This window comes from Zosterops lateralis (assembly GCF_965231275.1).
Source record: "Zosterops lateralis genome assembly, chromosome: 1".
NCBI lineage: Eukaryota > Metazoa > Chordata > Aves > Passeriformes > Zosteropidae > Zosterops > Zosterops lateralis.
Genome location: NC_139762.1, coordinates 106,890,624 through 106,916,983, shown reverse-complemented (window position 1 = coordinate 106,916,983; position 26,360 = coordinate 106,890,624). Strand labels below are relative to the sequence as shown.

At 41.9% G+C, this 26,360-nt stretch overlaps 1 protein-coding gene across 1 annotated transcript in view; it reads right to left on the bottom strand.

Moving 5' to 3' along the window:
- Positions 1–16,265, bottom strand: part of TAF4B (TATA-box binding protein associated factor 4b) — a gene marked incomplete at its 5' end in the record, with an annotated part of 72,084 nt that extends 55,819 nt beyond the window's left edge. The window contains 3 exons of the mRNA XM_083876917.1: positions 125–232; positions 979–1,127; positions 16,022–16,265. Of these exons, the coding sequence (XP_083733043.1) occupies positions 125–232; positions 979–1,127; positions 16,022–16,265 (501 nt within the window). The remainder of the gene's footprint in view (positions 1–124; positions 233–978; positions 1,128–16,021) is intronic.
- Between the last annotated feature and the right edge of the window lie 10,095 nt (positions 16,266–26,360).

The window sequence follows — 26,360 nt, the reverse complement described above, 5'->3', positions numbered from 1 at the left end:
GGAGGGCAAAGGTTACCAAGCTTACTGAAAACCAGATTACAGTTAGAAATAACAAGAATGTATCTATATTTTCTCCAGTTCTTTCTGTCACTTATTCTACCATACTATAAAGCTTGCAAAGTACCTGTATTACAGCAGGTGTCTGAACAGTAGAAACCACAGCATTTGTTGTTTGAGATAACGTTTTCACAGGAGCAGCTGCTATTTTCTTTACTAACTGTGTGCCAGAATTCTTTGAAAAAATAAAAATAAAAAAACGATTACACATGGGCAGAGAACAGTTGTCACACAAGTCAATGACAAAACAGACATTGAAGTTGGGGTCAGATACAAACCGAGACACATCCTCTTATAGTAACAATACAAACACCATTCACACAGTCCATATAGCTTAAACACTGCTCACCAAAGCTCTTTGTCTACTAGTTTAATATTCAATAACAGATTCAGAGACATCTAGGGATAATGCATAATCAGAATAAAATAGTTAAAGAAAAAGGCAAATTGTTACTTTTATGTACCTCCTTACTCTTACACACTGAACACACTACAAGAGATGAAAGCAAAGAGCCAGCAAAGTTCAGGGAAGGAGGAACATCCTAGAGACATGGGAAAGCTCCTCACCTTTACTCAGCTTTGGAGAAATATCCCAACAAAGGATCACAAGGTTTTAGATACTAGCAGTAACAATTTAGGCAGTTTTGGCTGGCATTTTATTCTTAAAATGGTTTACATCATCATCATAATCATCAGAGAGGAGTTCACTAATTTGACCTTTACTGTATGTAACAGTTCTCAAGTTTTTTCCTAAGCAAGAAGGCAAAGCACATAGTGATGTTTATTGGTGCAAAACCAAACATCATCACCCCATTCAGAAAGGGTTCAAACACTTATTTAACCCTACACCACTTATTTGCAAATCCTGTCATAACTACATAACATACAGCTACGTCAAACTAAAGTTATGAGAGAAGTTACCTGCACAGCACATATTCTGATTGCAGGTGTGCTGGTTGGCACAGATGGTCTCACACTTGTGTTATTTTGTGTCTGGTTCTGTGCTCCTGCTATTGCCTGTTGAGATACCAGCATTAGGTGGCCATTACTGCTTCTGATAAGAACAGTTCCTGTTGAAAACAACCACATTCAGATTGTTAGAAATTAAGTTATATTATGGCTTTCCGGTATTTCTGTGGAAGAAATAACTAGACCACACTGATAGTATAATACTGAGTTTACTACTCCAAGAAACAGCTGCCAATAAATATAAGAATTAACTGCACATCAGCTTTATTACGTATCTTATGACAGAAAAGAATTCCTGAAACCAAGAGAAAAACTTGACCACCAGCCACATTGAAACACTGTGTGCACACAAGATGCAAATTGCAAAGCAGTTCGCCATTTGAGTCAAAAAGATACTTTGAACATTAAAAAGACAGCCACAAAATATACACACACTCTGGGATTACTTTAACACTAATTTTAAGCAGTTCTTCAACCTGCAAAATTCATCACCACTATCACACCTGACTGCCCCTTCAGTTTCTGAACATTTAGGCACATACTTAGAGGTGAAAACACAGCTTAGAGAAAACTGCAGTGGGAACTGAAGCCTGATTATGTAGTATGAGCTCACCTACCTGTACCAAGACCATACTCCCCAATCAAGAGGGCAGTGGTTTCCCATGAAAAAAAAGATCACTGAGATACCGGAAGTGTCCCTCTGTCAAGGGCGTGTCCAAAAGCATTAAAACCCAGGGTTTTATTGAAGTAGTTTGAAGCCAAATAGTGAGATTCCAGTGGGAAAGAATTAAAAACAAAAAAGAAAGGGAAGAAAAAAAGAAAAGACCATTCACCTACCAAAGTTTCCTCCCCCCTCCCCTTAGGGCTCATCTCTGAAAAATTCAGAAGATCCAAAACAATCACAAATACAAAAGGCCAGACAGATACCTGGTCTGTACCACGTCAGATCCTTCAAGGGAGCTACAGAGGACCCTGCCTTTGTGGTGCCTCAGCTCCTTTGCCTGCAACAGCAGCTGCTGCAAAGTCCCCTACTGAAAACACCATCCTCAAACACCCTCACTTAACATCAACCTTTCAGATAAAAGGGAGGAGGTACAGGAGAATGCAGATACATAAATAAGACCACCTCAATGTTTCTGGAGGACTGCATTAAACATTCTTGCAAGTTATCCAATATCTGAAACCCAGATCTTCTATGCACACTTACAATCTTTCCTAGTGTAAAACAAGACTGCAATGAGAGTCTTTTTACTACTTGGCTAGTCTAAAAGCTGTCTAAATACTACCATACAATACAGCCTAAAACACTGCTTCTGTCTGAGAATGCATACAACAGAAAAAGCCACAAGCTCCATGAGTTGGGTTTTGTTGGGTATGTTTTGGGTTTTTTTAAAAAAACAATCAAGCTATAACCACATGCTTAGAAACAGCTTTTCATCCTCCACATCTAAAAGCATAAGAGGATATTGTGAGACAACAAAAAACCTGGTATAAAATTCTGTAACATCAACATATTGCCATTTACATAGCAGACACAAACTGAGAACTGCAAGAGCAGCATCTACATGATCCCCCCTTTCTCAAGCAGCTTTTACTACATAGGGCAGATGCACAAGGCAGTTGTATATTTAGAAAAATACTGTTAACTCCATCTGACAACGCAGCTTTCTCCTCCTCCACTGATGACTTGACTATAATTATATTTAGGTACAGATGGATCATTTAATTTAATCAATGAATAACCGGAATTATAGAAAACTTATTAGATTTCTCATTTTCTTTTCATGCCATCTTATTTAGACAGTGATTCATGGCAAACAATTTATCATCAGCCAGAAAAAGGGTATTTTTTTCCTTGTTCACACCACATGCTTACGCAGATTTCACTGAAAGAGAGAAAGCTGACCACATTTTGCTAGCAATAGCATTTCTCTCTGCTCTAGGTATACATTCAGAATGGCAGAAGTGTTGTTCCTGGAGATTTTAGACTTCTCTTTTATAAGCCTGGTTTAAAACATCACTGACAGCTCTACTCTTTCAGAAGGCACACATAAACTTATAATGTCATTCCTTTAGAGGTTTGGAATGCATTAATGAGTTAGTTTTCAAGTACTTGGATATTTTGTCACTACTCATTACATTTCTCTGTTAAGTCAAATTATCAGAAGCGCATTTTCTACTTCTGCATTTCATAAATCACATTGATACCAGTCAACGTGATTACAGACCTGGAACTGGGTTTATACTACTGTTCTGCATTTTCAGTTGGCATTCACCAGAGATGAAGATCCTGCTGGAAAAGTATCCCACCCACCAGTCACCTGAATGGGGTGAGTTTCCAGCACAATCTACTTGCTTGACAGGAAATTACATCAAGAGTGACAGAGCTAGAAGGTTTATGCAAATACAGTATGTTCACATGTTCATATGTAAATTCATTAATATCTCCAAAAAGAAAAGCTAAACAAAAAACAACCACCACGACTATTAACAAGTCAAAGTAGCCCCTTTACATTTGAGCAAGATAGCAATGATCCGAAAAAAGGATGTAACCTGAAACATAAAGCAACTTTCCCCCTAGCAATAGGATTAAGCAACACAAGGACATCTATACTGAATCAAAATAACTTGGTGAGAGCATCCACAGAGGAAGTCACCTAAGGCCACTCCAGTGGTCATAGTCTTGACTGGAACATTCAACTATGATAACGCCTGTTACTTGCATGTAAGTTAAAGTAAGAAATTGTTAAAGTAAGAAATTGTTCCCCTTGGAGCAAACAATAATTCCTCTATCTTTGCTCCATTTGGCAGAATTTTTAATAAAGCATAGTAACCTTCCCATGGCAGCAGCTCTTTGTGATACTGGCAAAATTTTAACTCCAAACCAGTATTATGATAATCTACTAACTACTGCTTCTGTAGGCTTAATGCTATTGATGCCTGATGCTAGCTAGCACAGATAAAGCTGAAGGCAAATCTGAAACAGCTGTTAGAGCTACAGTTCCACACACTGAAGAGCCACATCTTGTCCAAGCACAAGAGACAGTTCTGGGCAGTTACAACCTAATATCACAAAGGGACAGTAAACTGACACATGAATTGCCTGAAACACTTTGAAAGCTGTTGAGAACAGCACTTATTTTTTACCTCTGGTTGCCACAATTTAATTACAGTTTTTCACAACTTTGATACTCCCTTTCTGCCTGGAAACAAAAGCAATAACCCCATACTGCAGCCAATAACACAGACTCTAAGAGGTGGCACAGGAGGTCTCTTATGCCGAAGAAGAGGTTCCATGGCTCTCAAAACCAATGCCTGAAGTCTCATACACTTTATGTGGCTGCACAAGTGTGAAATGAATGAACAGCAGGTGATGGTAACCTTGAGGTTCTCAATAGAAAAGTCACGTAAACAGACTCGTGCAGCTACCAAGATGCTACTATCAGAAATGAAAATAAGTGCAAAAATCCACATTCTTCACTTGGTGGGGGGGGAAAGATAGTACTTCTTATCAAGGGCTGTTTTCACATTCACTAGAAGGCAAATTCTAACAAAATAAATGTGAAAACAGATCATGTCTTGCAGTTTCTGCAACTCCACAAGAAAAAGGGGGGAAGGAAGAGACAACACATGAAACAACACAGGATGGCTGAACAGCTGAAGCATGAAGTTTCAGCTGGCATCTCTCAGCACTGTATTTAAAAACAGAAAAGTTATTGGCAATCTGAGCAAAATATCAGCATCAATAGTAGTAAATGCAGAGCAATGAAGCATCCTCATAACACTAGAGATGCCCTCTTTTGGGCTGCACTTCCAAGAACACTTTTGGATAGTTTTACTGGAATTGTTTCAGAGAACAGGAATAACTTTCTCACTATTCATGCACTTTGATAGTAAGAGCAAGACACAATCCTTTTGGGGCTACAAAGCCGTTCCTATTTTCAAACCAAAGTGACCAATTAGCATCAGGGATTATTTCTTACATGCTTCACTGCAGGACTCAGATGTCTCTCACAGGTTAAAAAAAAACCAAAAAAACCAAGCCTTTTTGCAATGAATTGAGACGTCTGTCCTTAGATATTCTGCCTGCCCTGGCAAAAACATACTTTGGAAAGTTATTTGGTTTTCCTACACTGGAAGAGAAGGCAGTTAAAACACAATGAGCTGTTTCAACCATTTGTTCTCTGCACTCCTTTCTTCAGCTGCAGCTCTCTGAAGAGGGCTTGAGGGGAAGTACCTGATGACCAAAACCCAACTCAGTTTCCTCCACAGCTACACAGAAGAAGCCACACTATATCTTCTTACCTTGAAGAGGTCTCATTGAGATTTACACCTTCTGAAAGCAGGGCTGCAGGTACCCTGCCTTCAGGAGGAGAGCCTGGCAACAGTCCTCCAGCAGCCACCACCCAGATCAGCCTCTATCTAGACATGCCAGCACTGTGAGCAATGGAAAATCAGTAGCCTTCTAATGAAATTTCGTTTCTCAAACTTGAGATCCCTCTGCTACAAATTTTCACTGTCTCAACATCATTGGTGAAAGAAACCCAGCTTGTTCTGAACCTGGTTTAGCACCCAACCCAGGAACCAAGAAACACGGGTTAGCAGGAGAAGCAGCTTCCAGATACCTCTGCATTTTAACTAGATAGCACCAAAACCTCACTGGAGACATGAGCAAAAAGCTGTGGGACAACAGCAGAGATCTATTTATGCCACTGTATGTAATGCCACCTGCATGGGCCTCACCATATTTCAGGGAATAGTGCTAAGGAAACCATAATGTTGTTAACATAAACCTGTGCTGCCAACTGAAGCTCTGGGCTTCATCCAGCAGCACTGAGCACCAATGTATGCTACAAGCATCCCACCATAAGGGCAACTTCCACCACGTAAGACAAGCCTGGACCATTTCTGAGGGGAACTTCATCCAGGAATTTCCTGAGATGAACCAGCTGGCATTTGTGCTCCAGTGGAGACACACCTTGTGCTGTTACTACACCTGAAGCTGCAGTTGTCAAGTTAAGCCACTACTGCAATTACAAGGTTTCTAACCCAACTGCTCAACCAAACAGCTCTGGGGAACTGCTGGCTAGGGAATAACGTGAGGAAAGTCTTTTGCTTCTAAAATAAAATACAAGCATAAATCAACCACAACGAGCCCAAACTCATTTAAGAGAACACAAGCCACAGAAGCTGCTTTCACAGAAGGGTAAATTTAGCTTATTTCAAAACAAGGAGCGCCTGCATCAGGTATGTTGCCAATCTTAGTAAAGTACACTTTAACCCAATTATAAAAACAAGGCTAAATGGGGACTTCCAGGTCTCAAATCAGTAACTGAACAACAAAAACGTTTTAAAACAACAGTAATGTGTCAGCTCCCTGTTCCTAAACAAATCCCATTCTTTCACTGAGCTATTCAAAACAAAGCGATAGCTTTTAAGGCAGTTATTTCAAGCTAAGACCAAGCTTTAAAGGGGATGTTTTAATAGGAAACTAACTGGCAATTAAAAAGGAATATTGAGTTTAAGTCTCTTTGACTATTTAGGACTATGTAGAATCATTCAAAATTTGGAAGATAAAACACCAAACACTACTAATCCGTGCAACAGGTTTGAACACAGTTTTTCTCTCTAAAGCCATCCTTTAGGGAAAAAAGCCTGATTTTTCCTCTTCAATTCCATTGATTGAGCCCCATAGAATAGGTCACTTAAAAGTTTTAAAAAATACATTACAGGATTGAATACGACAGACCAAAAAAGGGCATTATTAGAGGCTAGACTGTTGCGGCAGTGATTGTAAGAAGCTGCATTATATAGTAGGTTAGCTGAAAAAGAGTGCTAAAGAGGCACAAAGTGTTAATGAAATACTGTGAAAGACAGTAACTCAACTTTTAAATGATTTACATAATCCTTCTAATATGATGGGGCAGTAATGTTTTCAGATGAAGTATGGTCTGTAGTGCATACAGGAGAACTACCTACTCCCTCCCAATGAACCTCACTCAGTACTTGAGTCTTCCTAGATGTCTACTGCAAACTTCTGTAGTGGAGATGAAGAAACCAGGACAACAGCACAATTTGGAGGCAACATCTAGCTGTGCTTTTCACTGTTTTAGGAATGAAGCTACAACAATGCTCTAGAGGCTATACCAAGTTACCTCACCACAGGCTCCTAAGAATGATCTCTATCTTCTATTTTGAAATGCAATTCACTTCAGACAACAGATCTTTTGTGAAGTCATGAAGATTACCGGTTTTAAGTTTTTCTTGGGAAAAATACCTGTGATTGTTCTCATATTTCCCAAATAAGCAGGGCAGAGGGCTCATCTACACTACATGGTGTCAAGATAAGTTGTTCAGCATCTACATTACACCCACAAAACATTTTTCTCTGTACAACAAATCATTCCAACCTTTGGAAGTCGATTCTAGATGATGTAAGAAGAATTCAGCAATGCCCAACTCACAATCAAGCACTGCTGTTGCAGCAACCAGAATCACTCACCACACATCCAGACCTTCAACCAATTAATTCCATTCACATTTTGTTTTGCAAACCAAATAATTATGTATCTCAGAAACCATCCTCTGTGCTCTTTTCCTTTGTTCCAGGGAAGCTTCTAAACTAATGGGTCTTTATATTAATGGCTCAGGACCAGTGACTAGCATGTAGATATTGCAGAGTCACAATGAAATGTCAGATTTTGAATTCCAATGAAAGATACCTTGTTTTGCCCATGGATATGGAAATCATTAATTTCCATGTCAGGAGAAAAATTCAAAGGGCACAATCCCCATATTCTTTCATGCTACAACAGAACACAGTCTATGTAAAATACAACACAATGTTATTTATACCTGTGAGTTCTTTAAAGATGTTGACGGCGTCTTTGCCAACTGCACTGCAGATTCATGTAGACTCTGGCCTACAATTTTCAAGGCTGACATCTCACCTTTTCAAAGCCAGAGACCAGCTTTTCTCACAGACTTCACTGTCCAGCTGACAGCACATTTCCACCAGCATTAACATTTCCCAGACTGTCTGGGTTGCTGAGAGCAGTGTTTTAAACAACTACCATGTACACACTAACAGCTTGAGGGGTTTACAGTCCCAGCAAAGGCTGCTGCCTCCAGTAAATCCAACCTTTCCCTGGCTAAGCACCTTTCTGTGCTTCTGTGCTAACAGTGGGCACCACCTCCTGAGACACCCAGTATAGACATAGGTTTTCCAAGCATGGGGAGACAGGAAAGGGATTATGCTATCTCTTCTAGGCAGGATGGAGCAGACTCCGATATCCTATTCTCTAAAACAGCCTGGAATAATGGACACCACACATCTTTCTCAAGAGTGTAAACAAAGTCCCCTCTCCCTCCCTTTCTCTATGAACTAGACACAAAGTGCTAAAACCGCAAAAATCTGAAGCCAAGTTTCACATACTGATCAACCAGCAAGTCTTATCCAAGCTGTTGGAGACTAGCAGCTCATCAATGCATTTTGGTGCCCAGACGGGTATCTGCTTAACAGTCTAGCAACTGGGGCCCCATAGCTTTCACATTTTCTGATGCTTTTTCACAGAATATAGGCCCACATTTCAGCATTAAAAGAGTTCTCCTCGACTGCAGATACAGTTGAGCTTCTTTCCTTGAGAATACATTTAAATCAACATAATTTTACAGCTATAGTAGAACTCTTAAGCAAAAGCATAACTGTACCAGTTGCAAGGGTAATCAACCCTATTTTTTTTTTTAATAACAAACAACAGATGCCCATATCAACCATCTAAAAAAAATGGGGACATTGCATTGGTACTTGGAGGGGATGTAAACAACCGATAGGTTTTCTGGGCATAGTGACAAGATGGCACTACTGTTTCTATTTGGATTCAGAGTGTATTTATTACACTTGAATCCCAAGAGGTGTTGCTTTTATTGTGCGTAGGCATCAGGGATTCCCAGCCAACGCTGTGTACCACAAGGCAGAGCCTTATTTGATACTGTGATAACATCTAGCTCTTGTCCTTGGGCCACACCTTTCAGCAACTGAGATCATTTCATCAGCATTTCCCCATCACATCTTTGTGGTTTGCAACTTTGCACCTTGAGGCTTGGTTGCTTTCCTGTCTGAGTAATCAGACAGTTCTAGGATTGTCTACAGCTAAGATGATCTGACTTGAGCATTCTCCAGGACCCAAATTACCTCATACAGGAGCTTCAAATATTTGCTGAGGACTCAGATGATGGCAGTGAAATAGTATTTCAAAGGAGCAAAGTGACACTTCCTTACTGTCAAGGCAATTCCTACTGCACTGAAAGAAGCATTGAGTCTCTACACCACATTCTCTTGTGTACTCCTAGTATTCACTGAGTTGAATTCTTCAAATAGCAAGTTACATGCTTGACACACTGCAGCCACATATATATACAGCACACGGCTTTCTAAGGACCAGAAGGTATGCCAACACCCTGCACTTAGCATGTCTAGAACAGTCAAAAATGTAACCGTTACAGAGAAATGTGAAGTTGAAATGTTGAACCACAAATCTTAACTTTAAACCAAGAGCTGCTGAAAACCATATTGGTGTCTGGGTAGTGTTTTAACAAAGGACATGATCAGTCCTCTTTAAATCTCAGTCTCCTTTAAATAAGGAGAGAATCAAGTCAGTTAATTCACATTAATTTTACAACAGGGCATTTGTTTCCTCATTGCTCACTTAGGGGCCAGAAGAAAGTTGAATTCCACTTCTGAAAGTGCATATTCACTCCTCGGCTGGATGGTTTTTCACCTGCAAACAAGGGATCAACACTGAATTTTAACACTGATCACCACCTTGCTCTAAGTGTGATGGAGCAAACAAAAAATATTGCAGAGGACAGCAAAACCTTCACGAGAAGCATTAACTTCTGCCTACACAGATACTGACACCAGAACTGTGTGATATTTGTCAAGTGCCTAGTATGCAAGCCATGTATAAAGGTGTTCTGACTGCACTAATCCCCTTCAACAGAAAGCATTGGCTGCCCCACTGAGACTGCCTGGTAATGCAGCACCCATCAGTCAGTGGATCTGGCTTCCAGGGCTTCACTGCGATTGGGGGCAACTGCCACTGGGCAGGGAAAGCCAGGGAAAGCTGCCAGGGAAAGTCTTCAGGTGCTGCTCCAACCAGTGCATGCTGTTTCACCCAGCGGTGAATCTAGCCTGGACATCCACCCAAGGAACTCTGATTTCCCAGGTAACTTCTAGGGGCAGCCAGTACTAATGAAAGCATCTCCTCTGCCTCCACCAAACCGGATGCGTGCACTGGAAAAAGTCTGCAAACACAAGCTATGAAAATTAAGTGTTACCATATCATTGGACTGTTCTTATAGCACAGAAAGATCACTGAGCTTCACCAGCTCTCAAGCCTTAATAGACCCTGGATTTGCTCATTAGCAACAAGGATATTTTGTCTATTGTTTTTACCCCACTTCAGTTGCAATCAGAGACTATTTCCTCAAGATACTGGTGGAAAAGATCTGTTAGTGGACTTTGTTCTAAAGGTGATCCAGATGGTAGAACAGACCTTAATCCTGACAACTTGAATAGTAAGGCACTTAAAAACATCTATGGTGGTATTTTCCATTTTGCAAATTATACCTGCTTTTCTTCTGACATAATTCAGAAAACTAGCTTCATGCAAAGAGAATTCTAAAAAAAGTATTTGCCTTTTGCTTTTGTCTAAATGGTTAAGGCAGTACTAATTATTCATCTTTGATAGTTATCAGAAGCATTGCAATTTACATCAAAACTCTCATATCTATCTGTAAATACAATCCTACCCACTAGGCACAGCATAGATTGCAAACAAGTGGCACAACAAATACCTGTTTCTCTAAAATTACTTAAAAACCTTGGTATAGTAACTACTCAAAATAACAACACACAAGCTTACCTAGATTTTATCAGCATCTTTGAGAAAAAGAATACTGAAACATAATTATTGTTTCTTCCAGCTGTCACTTGTGTGTGCATGATGCTATTTTTACTGCTACAAGCTGAAAGTTCCTTTAAATACTGCAAAAGCAACACAAGTCAGGCTCGTGTTCTCTCTCTTCTAAAGATTTAAAAAGTTTACTATTCACCAAAATGTAGCTGTAATTCTTAGCAACACACTCCTGTTAAACTGACTGTAAAATCTGAACAGCATTTAACATTAATTTTACTGAGCATCATGTTTCTGTGCTTCAGTATTCAGAATGCATTTAGTTTTTTTTCTGTGCTGGAAAACCATAAATCTAGACATTAGCTTTACATCTTCTGCCAAGATTTCAATCTTAATTCCCACATGGCTGTGCATTTAATCATATAAAGGCATTATTTTGCTAGACACACTCAGTCCTGAAAACAAAATCGAGTCCTACAGTGCAGCTGAAATTTCACCTCGTTACAGCACAAAACATTTCCTCACTATAATCTAAGTTTGACTTAGTTCTTCAAGCCCACCAAAGCTTTATTCACCCTTCCTCAGGGAAAAAAAAAAAAAAAAAAAAAAACACGTTGATCAGTGTCACCTAATGTGAAGAGAGAAGACTGCAGAGAATCCACCCTCAGAAGCCTGCTAAACAGAGGACATTATTGGGACACAAAAAGTTACAAGCACTGATTATTTAGCCCGTACTGGTCTAAGCACAAGTACTATGCTCAGACTTCATGGGATTATCACATCCAGGAACTGCATACTTTAAAGGAATTTCTACGGTTTTCTGCCTGTTGAAACAAGAAATCTTCAGATAGCCTACTCCTACTCAAACGTAATATAAATTAAGAAGCATTTTAAAATCAGCATTTCCTCATTTTTCTTATTCTAAAACAACCAACCAGATACCAATATGGAAATATCTAATTCCTCATATGGTTTTACCACTGAAAAACAACAACTAGAACATGAACAGGGAGATTCACAGCACTCTGCGTGAGATGTATCGGGTCAGCTTCGAAAGCAGAAGGCAGCAGCATCCAGATGTTTATCAGCCTTTACCTCTTCAGGTTACCTACCTTAGGTTCTACAGACAATTAAGAGAAATTTGACAAGTCCAGGCTCCATACCACCCCACTGCAGTTTTTGAATACCCACACTGGTTCTCTTGTTCCCAGCCACAGGAGTCCACATGCTGCCTGCCTGCTTCACACTGCACGGCCCAGCCACCTGACACAAACAGCGCCTGTGCTTTCTGATGTTACCCACTATCAGCCTAGATAAGCTGCAGGCAGTGGAAAACCTGCCACAGACAAAGTAAAAAATACAAGCAAAGACAACTGAGCTGCAAACAGAAACCAAGAAGCTGAACTTGCTGTTGTTCCCCTCTAAGTCAGGTGCAAAGGAAACCTTACACAGAGACCATGCCTTGTACCACATTACTAGTGAAATTACAGCACACTCAGGGCAACTCCTCTTTGCTGACACCGTGCTTGCTCAGGCCCACTGGTGCTAGTAGTAATGGAAAGCATAAAACAGAAATACACACGAGAGGCAGCCAAAGCTACAGCGAAGAGTGATGGCAGCTGCTGCCACAGCTCTGTAGCCAGCAGCAGGGGCATGGGGTGAGGTTTTCGAAGAGTTTTCCTGTTCTAAGCAGATTGAAGGTAACAATGGAGAACCCCTGGCATCCGGTTCAGTTCTGTCCTTTTACATCCCATCAGCAAAGAAGCAAACTTATCTACTAATTGTCCTTTCAACACCTGATTGTTTGTAATAAGCATTCCAGGGCCGAGGATAGACTGAAAGTACAGATGCAGAAGTGACAAAAACCTAAGTTCAGGAAAAGTAAACAAACCCAAGAAAAAATGCTTTTATGCTCTTTTCCTACCCTCCACTTCTCCAAAGCAGTGTGGGGCCCAAAGACATTAAGGTGAACTACACACATTTGTCACAGCCCTTGTCTCTCCTTCTCCTTCCCAACTATTTCCTCCTGTTTAATAGCACAGCCCATCCATTTCTCCTCCCCATTAAGCTCAGGTTAACCAAGGACACAATTTCTTGTTAAGCAGATGGTCCATGACATGAGACTTTTGCAGGTTTGTACGCATCAGCACAGGCCACACGGAGCTCAGGACTGAGGCAGCACGACACTCACCACGACTCTCTGCTCTCTGCAGACCCAGACTACTACGTGCAAAGCCTTCTGAAATGCTGCTAGCCTTGCTGTTCTTGACAACAAAGAAGGCAACTGAGGAAAGGTCCCTTTGGTAGATCACATTCCCTTCATTTGGGATGACATAGCTCAACCATTCAGTCTAAGGGCATGATCAGAAGACCAAACCCAAACTGTGAAGTCCGACCAGCTGGAGTCCTACTGTGCGCTAAAGCCTTCAGGGGTGGTCAGCCAGGGATGGACTGGTGCAGGAAGATGGCCTTGGGTATCAGCAGCCCTGCTCTGACAGCTGGCTGCTTTGCTGAAAACCAGCACTCTGTAGAGGAAATCATAAGCAGATGATGAAAAACCCTTGTTACTTGCAAGCAAGTCTGAGTCCTTCAAGACCAAGAGAACTTGTAAAGCTCATTGATCTTTCCTGGGCACCCAGGCAAAAAGAGGCACTTGGCAGATGGGCAATCTGTGCTCAGACACATGAGGAGTCAGGCATTATCCAGTCATCTGCTTTTCCAAACTCCCGGCTTTATTCTAAGCAAGAAAAAGGGGGAGGTAGAGATGGAAGAGAAAGAACAGCGTAAATCCCAAATTTCCATGAACCTCTACTACCCTCCAAGTCACAGAAGCAAACACAGCTCCACTGGTGCCCTTCCTTCCCCAGACTGCAGTGCTGTGGAAACAGTTCATAAGTTAACTCAGCATCACCAGTAAGGGCTGTCCAGCCTCCCTCAGAACAAGCCACCCCAAATATCTCCCTTTGAAACTCAAGGGAAGGAATGTTTTCCGTATGCATTTTTCTTAACAGGTGCCACAAAAGTTGAATGCCACGATTTTAAACCTAAGTGCATTCTCCCTTCTGTATGTCATCCTGCATGGCTAAATTTGGCAGTTTATTTGAAATAAAAACTTCTCAAGCCTGGGAATTTGGTGGTGCCTTGCACTTTCTTTTTTTTTTATGCTGCTAACACTTGTGGCTTTAATGCTATCCATCTTGCATTTTTTATTGTTAATTAAAAATTGAATCCACCTAGAAGACAGAGCTAAAATACTAACACCACTTTTTCAAGTCAGAAAGCATTTTTAGATAACCTTGCAACAACTACATAGACAAGTTTCCCTGAAACATTGACCCATTTGAAATCTGACAATGTCTAGTTTCCTCTGAAGCACTGAAGTCCATACAGTTATTTTAATTTACGATGCTGCAGAGTACCAGCACCTCTGAACTTCTGATACAAAGACTGCATTGTCCCAGGGGCAAGGAAAACAAGCTGATGCAACTGAGGGGTAATAATACTTTTGTGACATCTGCCTCCTACCAAAACACAAGTCAGATGACATTCAACAGTATACCTGGATGCAATCAAACTTAAACCACTACAAAAAGCCCGTAAGTTTTGCTAACTTGTAGTTCCCAAACCACAGGCAACTCCCATGAGAATCCACCTTTACACAAAGGTGTTTAACTGAGTGTCAATATATTCCAGAAAGCAAAAAGATCCGATACAAATCCTGAATACCTGGGAAGTCCTGCTACAAGAAGTTAATATATTTCCATCATGGTTTATTTCAGAGGAAAGTTGGCAAGGATTTAGAGTCATCCTTGACTGCTGACTACCCAGACATTACAGCATCATGAGTGCTGGGAAATCTACAGTGAAACTGACTGACTAAAGACTTTCTTTTTAATTAGCATTATATATTTCCTTGGGAGGTGCATGCCTTTGATAAAGACATTCGGATTTAAAAAAATGAGGAAAGAGAAAAAAAAGCAAATATGCACTACCCGCACAGGGATTACTGTAAAGCCAGTCATCCTTTTCTGCAATATCCAACTTGAAAGTAATTGCAACAGATGCTCCAACAACAGAACTATCCTGGAAGGAAATAATTATAGCATCAAATAGCAATAAAGTCATTACATATCTTGGGGTCTCAACAGAGCGAGACCAAAACCAGTGGAAGCAAAGTCACTTTTGTACAAAAAAAAAAGCATTTCAGTACAGTCCAACAGGGAGAAGTGGGAAGTTCAGAACCAACAGCACCTTCTTCCTCGTAAGAGAAAGTGCAGGTGGAAGCCCTGGCTAATCCTCTGTGGCTATCCAAAGTATCAGGATGTCTGCTATCAGCACTGTGCAATTCCCACGTTAGTATTTTCCCTGCTGCTGTAGGAAGCACATCTGTAAGGGCGGCATCTCTCAGAACCCTTACGCTCCCCACAGAGGGTTTAGAGAAAAAAAGCGTTTCAAGGAGCAACACGTAATGAACTTTCAACTCTGCCCTCCTTAGGCACGGGCAGTATTCTGTTCCATCAGCAGTGGCACCGGCCGGGTTGTGGCGGTGACAGGAATTCCCGGGGCCGGCCCGGCCGGAGGGGAGCGCGAGTGACCCGCTGGGCGAGTCCCGGAACCCTGCCCGAGACATCCCTGCATCCCAGCGCCACCACAGCCTACAGCAGTCTTCTTCAAGTCATATCTTATGGCAACTTGGCCGCTGAGTTTTTGGTTACTTCTCCAGCTCTTGGTGCTATCCAGCAAAGTAAGAAGTTGCCTTTATCCAGAGACTTCCAGACCCATCCTTCAGACAGGCAGTGAGCATCCTCAGCGCGACCCGACCGAACCCAGTCACACTGACAGTGCCCTGCAGGGCAGGCGGACACGCCGCTTCCCCGAAGTTTAGGGAGACAACCACCCCGAAGCACACACCGCCCCTACCATCACCATCACCCCCGCCCCGCCGCCCTGCCCGCCCTTGGGCTCGGCTCGTCCCCGGCACAAGGGCAGCGCGGCGGCCCGTCCTGCCCATCAGCCCCGGGGGGCCGCGACACGGGAGGCGCCCGCCCGGCCGGGGCAGCCCGGGAGGGCTCGCTCACCTGGGGGCAGCTGTAAGTTTGCCGGCAACTGGAGGGTGGCGGCGGGCGGCCCCTGGGGCGCCACCGGCCGCGGGACCCCGGGGGCGGCCGCCGGGCACACCGAGGGGGCTGCGGGGCCGCCGGGCACAGCGGCGATCCCGGGGCCGCCCCGCTCGGGCGCCGAGCCCGCGGCTGGGGGACAGCCGGCCGCCTGCTCCGGGTGCCCGCCGGGCATCAGCCTGACGGGGGCCGCCGAGGCGCTCATGGAGGAGGAGGAGGAGGCGGCGGGGGGACGGGGGGCGGCGGCGGCGCGCAGAGCCCGGCGGGGCCCGCAGCATGGCGGGCCGGGCGCTCAGGCGGAGCCCCGGCCGGCGGCTCCCCCGCGGGAACACATGGCAGCGCCGCTCCCCCGGCTCCCGGCGCCGCGCACGTGGGCCCGCCGGCCCGGCCTCCCCTGCCGCCGCCGGGAGGGAGGGAGGGACGGGCGGAGGGAGGGGAAAAGGGCGGGCCAAGGCCGCCAGCGCGTCCTACTGCGGCGGCGCCCGGGCCGGCCCCGCCGCCCCTCAGAGCCCGCCCGTGTTTACCGGGCCATGCGGACTCCAGCCGGGGCCGCCTTGAAGGAGACGCGGCTGGAGCCCCGGGACGGGGGTGGCGTGTGGGGGGCCAGGGCAGGGCCGGGGCCGCTCCTCCCTCCGTGCAGCCCCCAGCCCGCCCCCCTGCGCCAGAGCGGCCCGGGGTGCCTGGGCTGAGGGTGCCCTTCAACACTGCCCCTCACAGCTAAAGCAGCTCCGGTGAGTGAGAGAGCTCGTCGTGCCGTGATGGGCACCTGTGACAGGCCGGGATGGGAAAGCAGCATCCCCTAAGGATGAGCGGGACAAAGTTGTCCCGTTTGACCTTCATGCCCGGCGCTCGAGTCGAGGAAAAGCTGAGGAGGGACGTGGAACTCGGTGCCCCTTGCAAAGCAAGTGTGATCCTGACAGAATGCACACGACACAGCTCTGTTTGGAAAAAGCAGATTTCAGAATATAATGGAAAGGTTTTGCACCTTGATGTGATAAGGAACTCAGCTTGACCTTGAGTAATTCTGCTTTGAGCTAAGTCTGGTTTAAATTACAATGCATTGTGAAGCATGTTGGTGCACGTGCTTTATTTTATGCATGAAATTTAAGGGGTATTGCTTATAACTACCCAAATTGAGCAACAACATAAGCAGTTACAAAATCCAGGGCCTGTTGAATGGTTCATTAAAGTGGTACAGAAAGCTCAAAGTCCAAAAAATACTAGGAGAAAAAAAATTATTACTCTTGTACAAGGGAAGTTGTACTTCCCTTGCAACTATGTTTTTCAGATAGAAATGTAGACAAGAAAGGGAAACACTCCTCTTCTTGGTCATTTCGAGTGACAACCTTGTTTGATTCCACAGCGTTAGTGCTTTATATTGATGTCAGCAGCAACAGAAACACTTAGAGAAGAGGAATTGCTCACCTCTTGCCATGCCTATTCTATTCCAGAACAAATCAGCCCAAAATCTCAAGAGGTGGCAGCAGCAATGGTCACAGTTTCCAAGTGTCAGAGCAAGCAAAGAAGATTGTGCAAGAGAAGAGATAGTAATGCAGGAGGGAACATCCTCTGTACCTTTTACAGCTCTGCCAAGTCTGACCAAGAGCTGTACATATGCATGTACTTCTCACGCATATGAAGCTGTGTTACACACATAAAGGATACACAGAGACCAGGAGAGAGGGATGCTTCAGTTTCACCAAAGACCAGCAGTGACTGATGGCAGAAGGGAAGAAGATGCAAAGCAAGGCATCATGTCTATTATTCTTGGACTTCAGGAAAAATAGAGTTGGCTTCTTACTTAAAGCCAAATTTTTATCTTCTTGCAGCCATTGAACTTTAGAGAGAATCTCTGAGACCCCCCATGCAAATGCTCATGAGTCAAAGTGTATCTTAAAGAGGCAAAACAACCCAGCTAAAGACAACAGAATTGTATGCACCAAAGCTGCAAAGCACAGCAGTGTGTGAAAATGGGAAGTAGAAAATACAGCATAGTGAGAGAAAGAAATACATGAATCAGGGAGCAAAGGAAGCAATATGAAATGCATTACAAGGAAAGGCATAGCACAGTTACAATAAAGAGAAAAAAAAAAGTATCCAGGAGATTTAGAAATAGGCGTATCTTAAAAAAAAAAAAAAAAAGTGCCATAAGTGTCTTCTCCAAACAAAGCAGAGGTGCCCATCATTGTATGATCACTGTATTCTACACAGGAAATAAAAGGAAGAGTCCTTTTCCCAGACTGGAAAAATGTGTTATCATAGCAGCCCAGTACACACGCTTTGCACATGTGAAATAAGAAAGTCATTCAGAATAAAAAGGAACAAAGAATCTGGAACTTGAAAGCTATTTTCATAACTGAAGAAGTTACAGCACACGTAAAGAAGTTACTTTTGTCATTACCTGGAGTTTTGGGGTTTTTAAAAATTTTATTCTCTTGGGTAAATGCCACCATCAAAAAAACCCCAAACCCCAAACACATTGAAAACCTCTGAATTAATCATCATTCTTGTCTACACTTTTTTTTACCACAAGACCTTGTCTGGGGGATACTGCTAAACATGGTAATTGCTTTTCAAAGTCAGCTGAAGATGCATCTAACCATGTAACTGTTCCTTCCATGAACACCCAGCCTTGGCAAACTGACCTGTTCTATTGCTTCAAATAACCCATGAATGGGTGCATCTGACATTCATATAGAAGTCCCTTCTTTACCTTCCAGGCATAGGAAAGCATTACAGCACGCAGCAGCTCAGATTTCCTTTCTAGGAGCTATTAGGTTAGATAGATACTGCCCGTAATTTGCTCTGCATAGCCTGTTTCCTTCACAGTGTGCATTGAATCAGTCTGTGCTGTTCTAAGCTTTCAGGAGGCTTTCAAATATCATATTTAAAACAAAAACCGCCCTCCATAAAGCCACTCACCCTCCAAAATTTCTGTCCACACAGCAGGCATTAACTCTTCCAAAGACGGACCTTTTTAAGTCCTTAGGTCTTAAGCAAGTTTCACATACAACAATGGTTTCAGCTTCCTATAATCCTATAAATTCTAACTAGTGGGCTTCAAGGGGTTTTAATCTGTCCATGATACTTTATACAAAAATTTTATATTCTCTTAGCTGGAATTGCAGGAATAGAACACATGAGCACAAAGTAATTGGATTCAAAGTTGTAAATGTGTATCTGTTTACTAATGAAAACAACCAAGTAAAATCAGAGAAAGCTACTTAATATCAGCAGTAAACACACCTGCATTTTGGTTGCAATTTCAGTAGGTTTTTTAGCTTGTTGGTTTATAATTGGAGATACAGTCTGCCCTGCTTTTCTGTCTTGACTGATCTTTTTATGGAGGTGCCTCTTTCTTTTGGATATTCAGGTCACAATGTATATACAGATCTGCATAAGTCAAAGTCTTTGTTCCATGAGGTACAATACCCTGCAGTTTTTAAACCTTATAAAGCATTTAAAAGTACAACAGGAAAGTATAATAAAGGAATTGGGTATATACTTTTGAACTGTTATATGATGTAAAGCTTGGTTGACTACGCTGAGCTACAAATAGTAAGAGAGTGAACAGTGAGGCATGTGAAGTCCTAGCAGAGGAATTCCTGTCTGGCTGTGTACCTGCAGTGCCAGCTGATTTGAAGAACCTCAAGCTACATCACAGAGTCATAGAAACATCTATGTTGGAGAGCTACCAATATCATCAAGTCCAGTCATTACCCTGCACTGCGAAGTCCAGCACTAAACCTTGTGCCTCAGTACCACACATACAGATCGTTTCAATACCTCCAGGGATTGTGACTTAACCATTTCCCTGGGCAGCCTGTTCCAATGCTCAGCAGCCCTTTTAGTGAAGAAATTTTCCTAATCTCCAATCTAAACTTCCTCTGGCACAATCCGAGGCCATTTCCTCTTGTCCTATTACTTGTTACTTGGGAGAAGAGACAAACTCCCACCTGGCCACAGCCTCCTTTCAGGTAGTTGTAGAAAGTGATAAGGGCATCAGCCTCCTCTTCTCCCAGCTAAACACCCCCAACTTCCATAGCCATTCCCTGAACAACTTGTACTTCAGACCCTTCCCCAGCTCCATTGCCTTCCTCTGGACACGCTCCAGCACCTCCATATCCTTCTTGTGGTGAGGGGCCCAGAACCAAGCACAGGATTTGAGGTGCAGCCTCACCAGTGCTGAGTACAAGGGGACAATCACTGCTGTGGTCCTGCTGGCCACACTATTGCTAGTACAGGCCAGGATGCCACTGGCCTTCTTGGCCACCTGGGTACAGCTAGCTCTTATTCAGCTGAAAGTGACGAGGTGAGGTGGAAAGGTCTGGAAAGCACATGCACCTCACAAGCTTGGCTCTAAGTGAGAAAGAAAGATCAGAAAACTAAGTTTTCACAAAGGACGAAAGAAGGGAGGAACGGACACAAGCAATAGCCATGAGCAGCTGAAAATATACAGTAACAGGAAACAGGTAAAAATGCATCTACAAAAGAGATCCACACTATTAAAGCTTAGACACTGGGCACAAATATATTCTCAACAGAACACAGAGAATAAAACCCATTGATCTCACACTTAATATGTTAAAAATTACAGATTAATTCATACAATGAAGTTATACTGGATACCACTTGCTATCCAGTAAAACTCACCAAAAGAGAAGACTTCTATCACTGAAGCTGCAGTGGCCTATAATAATACAGCATTATGTAAAGTGATGTTGCTATTTTATTTATTTATTGATATTGCTCATGAATAATGTACAGTATTGCAACACTTAGTAAATGAAACAGAACACAAATAAGATCTTTACTGGACTCATAGTGCCACTGAGCACTAATTAACCTATTTGCAAAAAATAACAATAGAAAAGGAGGAAAAAACGGTTCTGACAAATTTTACATATTCTGTACCACCCTAACCTAGGCAATCATCAGCTTCTGCAATCTTGTTTCCTTATTTTCATTCCATGGTAACTCAAAAAAATGGTTTACTTGATCAAAAAGTGCCTGCAAAGTATACCTGGATTTATCTTTTCTTTTCTTTTGGTCATTAATAAAAAGATTGAGATTTTTTTTCCCCTTCCTCTTCCTTCCTTCATACTGTTCTCATACTTGAAGGGGGAAAGAGGGGTACTTTAAACAAATGTTAAAACTGAAAAATTAGTTTAATTTCCAAAGCATTAAGCAAATTATTTGCCCTGTTTAAACATTTGGGAAAATGCATTTACATATTCCTCCCCTCTCCTATTTTTTCTGTGCTATTTCCAAGACGTCCAAGTCACAGTCACCTACTGTACTATCATCCTGGGAGAGAGGAAATGCGTACTGAATTTCAAAGTAGACACTCATTAAGATTTGTTATTCAAGCCAAATACCTAGAGACAGGCAATACCCTCTCGTGCTCCATCACCCTCATTGTAAAAATAAATAAATAAATAAATAAATAAATATATCTTGGTGTTCAAGACAACTTCCTGTGTTTCAGTTTGAGCCTGTTACCTCCAGTCTTGTCACTGAACACCACTGGCCTCTTAGCACCCTCCTATCAGATGAGACATTTATAGACCTTGACTTTATCTCCCTGAGCCCTCTCTTCTCCAGGCTGAGCAGCTGCAACACTCTCAACCTTTCCTCACAGGCAAGATGTTCCAGTCCTTCCATCATCCTTGGGGCCCTTTGCTGGACTTTCTCAAGTACATCCGTGTCTCTCTTGTACTGGGGAGCCCAGAATGGAATACAGCATTCCAGGTGTGGCCTCACCAGTGCTGAGCAGAGAAGAAAGTTTGTCTTCCTTTAACCTTCTGGCAGTACTTTATAGAGGTAGTATTACAGTTACTATTACAAAAAATGAGGATACTGCATTCTAATAATATTTTAATGCAATTTTTTTTATACACTATAAAGCCTGTATCTTCCACTTGTGATGGAAACAGAAGCTATTAAGATACAATGGGCAACAACATGTCAGAAACACTGTGACAAAGATCACAACAGGATAAAACACTGCTGTAATTTTCATCATTTTCAAAGACAATGATAATGTCTTATACAACCCACACAAGTAGCATGTTGCCATACACCTTCCTACACTGCTTCCTGAATGAAATGTTCCCAACAGTGTCTTACACTACTATAAATCAGCAGCAATCATTATAGCTCCCAGCACTATCAATCTACAGAGACACTACAAAAGTCACCTAACATTGTACCAGCAGATGTTAGGGGAGATTTCATACATCAAGTTGAATGCACAGGTGTCACCTGGAATAATTTCTGTGAGAAGATTTTGCATACCATTTATATAATTGTTTCCTATAGAGTCATTAATACATATCTGGGATGGCTGGTTTCTCCTTATTATAGCAAATTCAATGGTTTTTTTCCGCCAGATTTCACAGTGTAGCATACAATGAAATAATTAAAACAAGTATATTTACCAACTATTTTGCATTTTCATGAGGGAAAGAGGTTCTAGGGCTTTTCTTGAAGCTTTTAGCATGCACTTGGTACTGGATGACTTTTTAGCTAGTTTGGTGGTGTCCTTTAAGCTCCTGGAGTATTTCTGTTCCAAAAACTCTTGCCCAGCTTTAGCATTACCACCAATTGCAGATGACAGAAAGGAAGTTGCAAATCTCACCACAACACGCATGAACTTACCTGCTTAAATTCATCTTATAAAGGCTCATGTACATTTTGCAAAGGGATTCTCTCACAGTCATTATGCAACATGCAGTGCACAACTTTCCTGTCTGCCAGGTCAACCATTTCCCCTTGCAGCTCATAGTTAGAATCTGCTAATGTTCCAGTACTTCATCTTAGGATATCTAGGAACATAAATACATGAGAGAAGTGGTTCTCAACTATTTTTATGCCACATGTATTTTTCTTTATTCTCTGGCAACTCTTGTTTGCCAAAACCTCTTCTGATCAACAACTATGGAAAGCACAAAAACTTCAATCTTTTAACACACTCCTGTGAGCAACAGTTGAAGGAACTCAAATTCTGTCCATGGTAGAAGTATTCTGAGTAAGCTGGGATGTAGACTGTTTCATTAATCCATGTAGGTCTGTATTCAGCATTTTAGGAATGCCATGGCTGAGTTAGGCAAGGTTTTTTTTTCAAAAACAGCCAAGAAGCTCCATTTGAAAGAGCTGCCAAAGTTTGGTCCATACTTCTTTATATCAGAGAAGAAAAAAAGGCATGCACAGGGTTTCTCTCAAATGGAATTACAAACTTTTTCCAGTTTCTTTGCATCTAAATCACTGTCAACTTCCTAGTTAATTGAAGATTGTTCACATGGTCTCATGTGCAAGATTAGCTTCTAGTGCTGTGTTTTCTTTTCTTAAATTATCTGGAGAATAAATATTTGTAGTGGTTCAATGATTATCTCTTCCTCCCTGAAGTTTATTAATAAAAAATCACTCTAATATAATAAAAAACCCTAAAAAAAATCCCTACCATTTTTTAATTTAGAAGAGATGCAGAAGGTGAGCAGAAGCTTCACCTGGGTTTACTGAAGAGCTGATTATGACCTGTGCCATGATGTCGTCAATGAATGATATCACTGGTGGCCCAACTGCCTATACATGTTCCATCACCAGTCCTGAAGATAAGGACCACCCATCAGCATTTTCTTGAAATTAAAGTGAGAATGGCAAAAAGGTGTTCTGTACTGCTTACAGTGAAAAAAATAAGCACATTCAGAGAATGGGAAAAGCATATGGGGACATGAGCTTGCTTCCCTGCTTTTTCTCTTTTGGGAATCAAGCAGAGAATGTGAACAGTAATCCAATTAACTACACTCTTGAGGCAAAAACTAGGGAATAAGAAGCAAGTACAGGCAGGTCCCAGCAGGACAGGAAGCCAAGAAGGTGTGATGGGTACGTCAGAGTATAGAACAGTAGAAGACTGCAAAGTTAAACACCACCACTTGCATTGGTAAGTAACTCTGCTACTCTATGCTCACCTTGGGAAAAATAAAACCACACAAACAAACATGCAATACTTAAGAAAGGAGAAAAGAATTAGGACTCCTCATTACCTTTTGTCCATAATCTCCAAATTAAGAGCCCAAATCTCCAAGCAAAAAGAAATTGTGGGAGAGATAATGGTAATAGCAAGAATGGCTACAACCTGGCAAATTCTCAAAAAGCAATTTTCCCCACCAAGGTTCTTAAATAGAGTCAACACAGTGTGTACTTACTTACCAGTTCTAGCACTTACTACTTCAAAGCATCAATAATATTAAGAGGTTAAAGAAAACTGGCAAAAATATTAAATTGATAAAACTAGCATTTACGGTGCCAACACACTAATGAAAAATATTTTTATATGATAAAACTACCCACTTAGAAATAAGGACAAGTCAATACAGAAGTGATTATCACAATTCAACCTTGAATTTTTTTATTTCAGTGGTGGACAAAAGCAGAGAAAATCATAAAATACACAGAACATAGATAAATTTAATGTAAGCCTTTAAAGGATCCTTATGTCCTTCAGTCCTTTGCCTCAAAGCCAATGTGATACTTGATTTTGCCTTCACCAAGGCACATACTCTTACAGGTCTGGGGGAGTTTTAATTCTACAGGAAAATTGTTCCAATTTACCCATAACCAAAGTATGGAAGCAATTACAAAATGTGCTGATGCATTATTTTCCTCCCTCCTCTTCTCCTACTAAGCTGTACCAAAGAGAACTAATTGAAACTAAGCCGTGAAGATGGACACCACTCCTGCACTCTAGTGCAGCAACTTCCAGCTGCCTTAGCTATACCTATGCCAGAACAGAAAGGTCATCAGACACTGCTCATCTCTATTGCTAAAATGATCCCTGGCACATACTGGGAACCTGCAGCCAGGGCACAGCTGGTCCATTCTGGAGGCAGAGACTCTGGTTTGAACATGGTCTTAAGGACAAAATGTGTTCTTCAGCAGTTTTGTTCACTAGTGAAGAGATACCCCATCAGCTCATGCACCATAAGAGCTTTCAGAATCCACTGAGCACAAACTCAGCTATGAAATTACTCCACTGGATTATAGTGGTAAATACTTGATGGACTGAACACAAAGTATGGACAACACCAGCTACTGTCAGGTTTGACTGTTGCTTTAGCCTGAGGGTTTCCTCAACCAGCTTCCATACCTCTTCATGATACTCACTATCAACTGACACTTTTAAGCAGAAACCTAAAAGTGTCAAACCACTTACCTGCTAAAGTTGCAATGCAGTGTGTGATGTATTCTGCTGTGGCTGGACCCTCAAGAGTAAGCCTGTGGTGCTTTAAATCACTATTGTGGCACCAGCAGACCAGCAGGTCTGCATAATCACAATGATAAAGTAATCACAAGAAGTCCTTAATTAACTAACAACAAATTATTATTCAAGAAGAGGAAAAAACTTTTTCTTCAAGTTAAAAACTGCTAAGAGAGCAATGTAGGTGAAAATATATAGAGACAAATTTAAAACCAGACACAGAAGTAACTTTACTCTGAGAAATTGCAATTTTAAGTAAATTTCAGGCCATAACAGTTTTTTAAGTTTACAGAAAGCTAACTTGCATAATTAAATACGGATTTAGCCACTCCAAAAACACATATGAGAAGTACCCTCTTCCCTAGTGTACCACACATCATGGTTTTAGTATTGTACCACTCCCACCAACCACAGTACCAGGAAATGGGGGTTGCCAGCAGCGTAACAATATGTAAGAAGAGACGGCTACTGAGGTACATCCTTTTTCTTGTTCATTACAAGATACTGTAGAAAATCCAAAGCACAGTACCACGTTACAACTTTCCTGATGGTAAAGCCAGTTGAGTAGGTTCCTTACTTCCCAATTTCCTAGTAAATTATTTGCTCTCTGGTGTAGTTCTTTATTCTCCTATTCTTCCACAAATTCACCTGCTTGTGAGGCCAGTGAAAACATGCAGTTTCCAAAGGTAAAAGATAATTATTTTTAAAAGTTGGATCATTCTGATCAGCTGTTTGCTACAAAAAGCTGAAAATTTCTTTGATCACTTGGACTCCCCTTCTTGAGGAGCAGTTCCACATTCAGCATCAGCCAATCTAAGAGGCCACTGCTATGAAAGAAAAGGTTCTCCTCTCTCCAGACCCTCACTGTATGTTTTGATTCTCTCCCTATTTTAAGATGAGCAGTTCTACAGATGTTAAGTCAGACTGTGTGTTGATCCAACTCAAAACTAAATCTTTTTGATAAGCTGAATTTTTTCATCCCTTCTGAAAGCACACAAAGAGGATAGTTTCACCTCCTCATAGCATAACCAAAATAGAGAT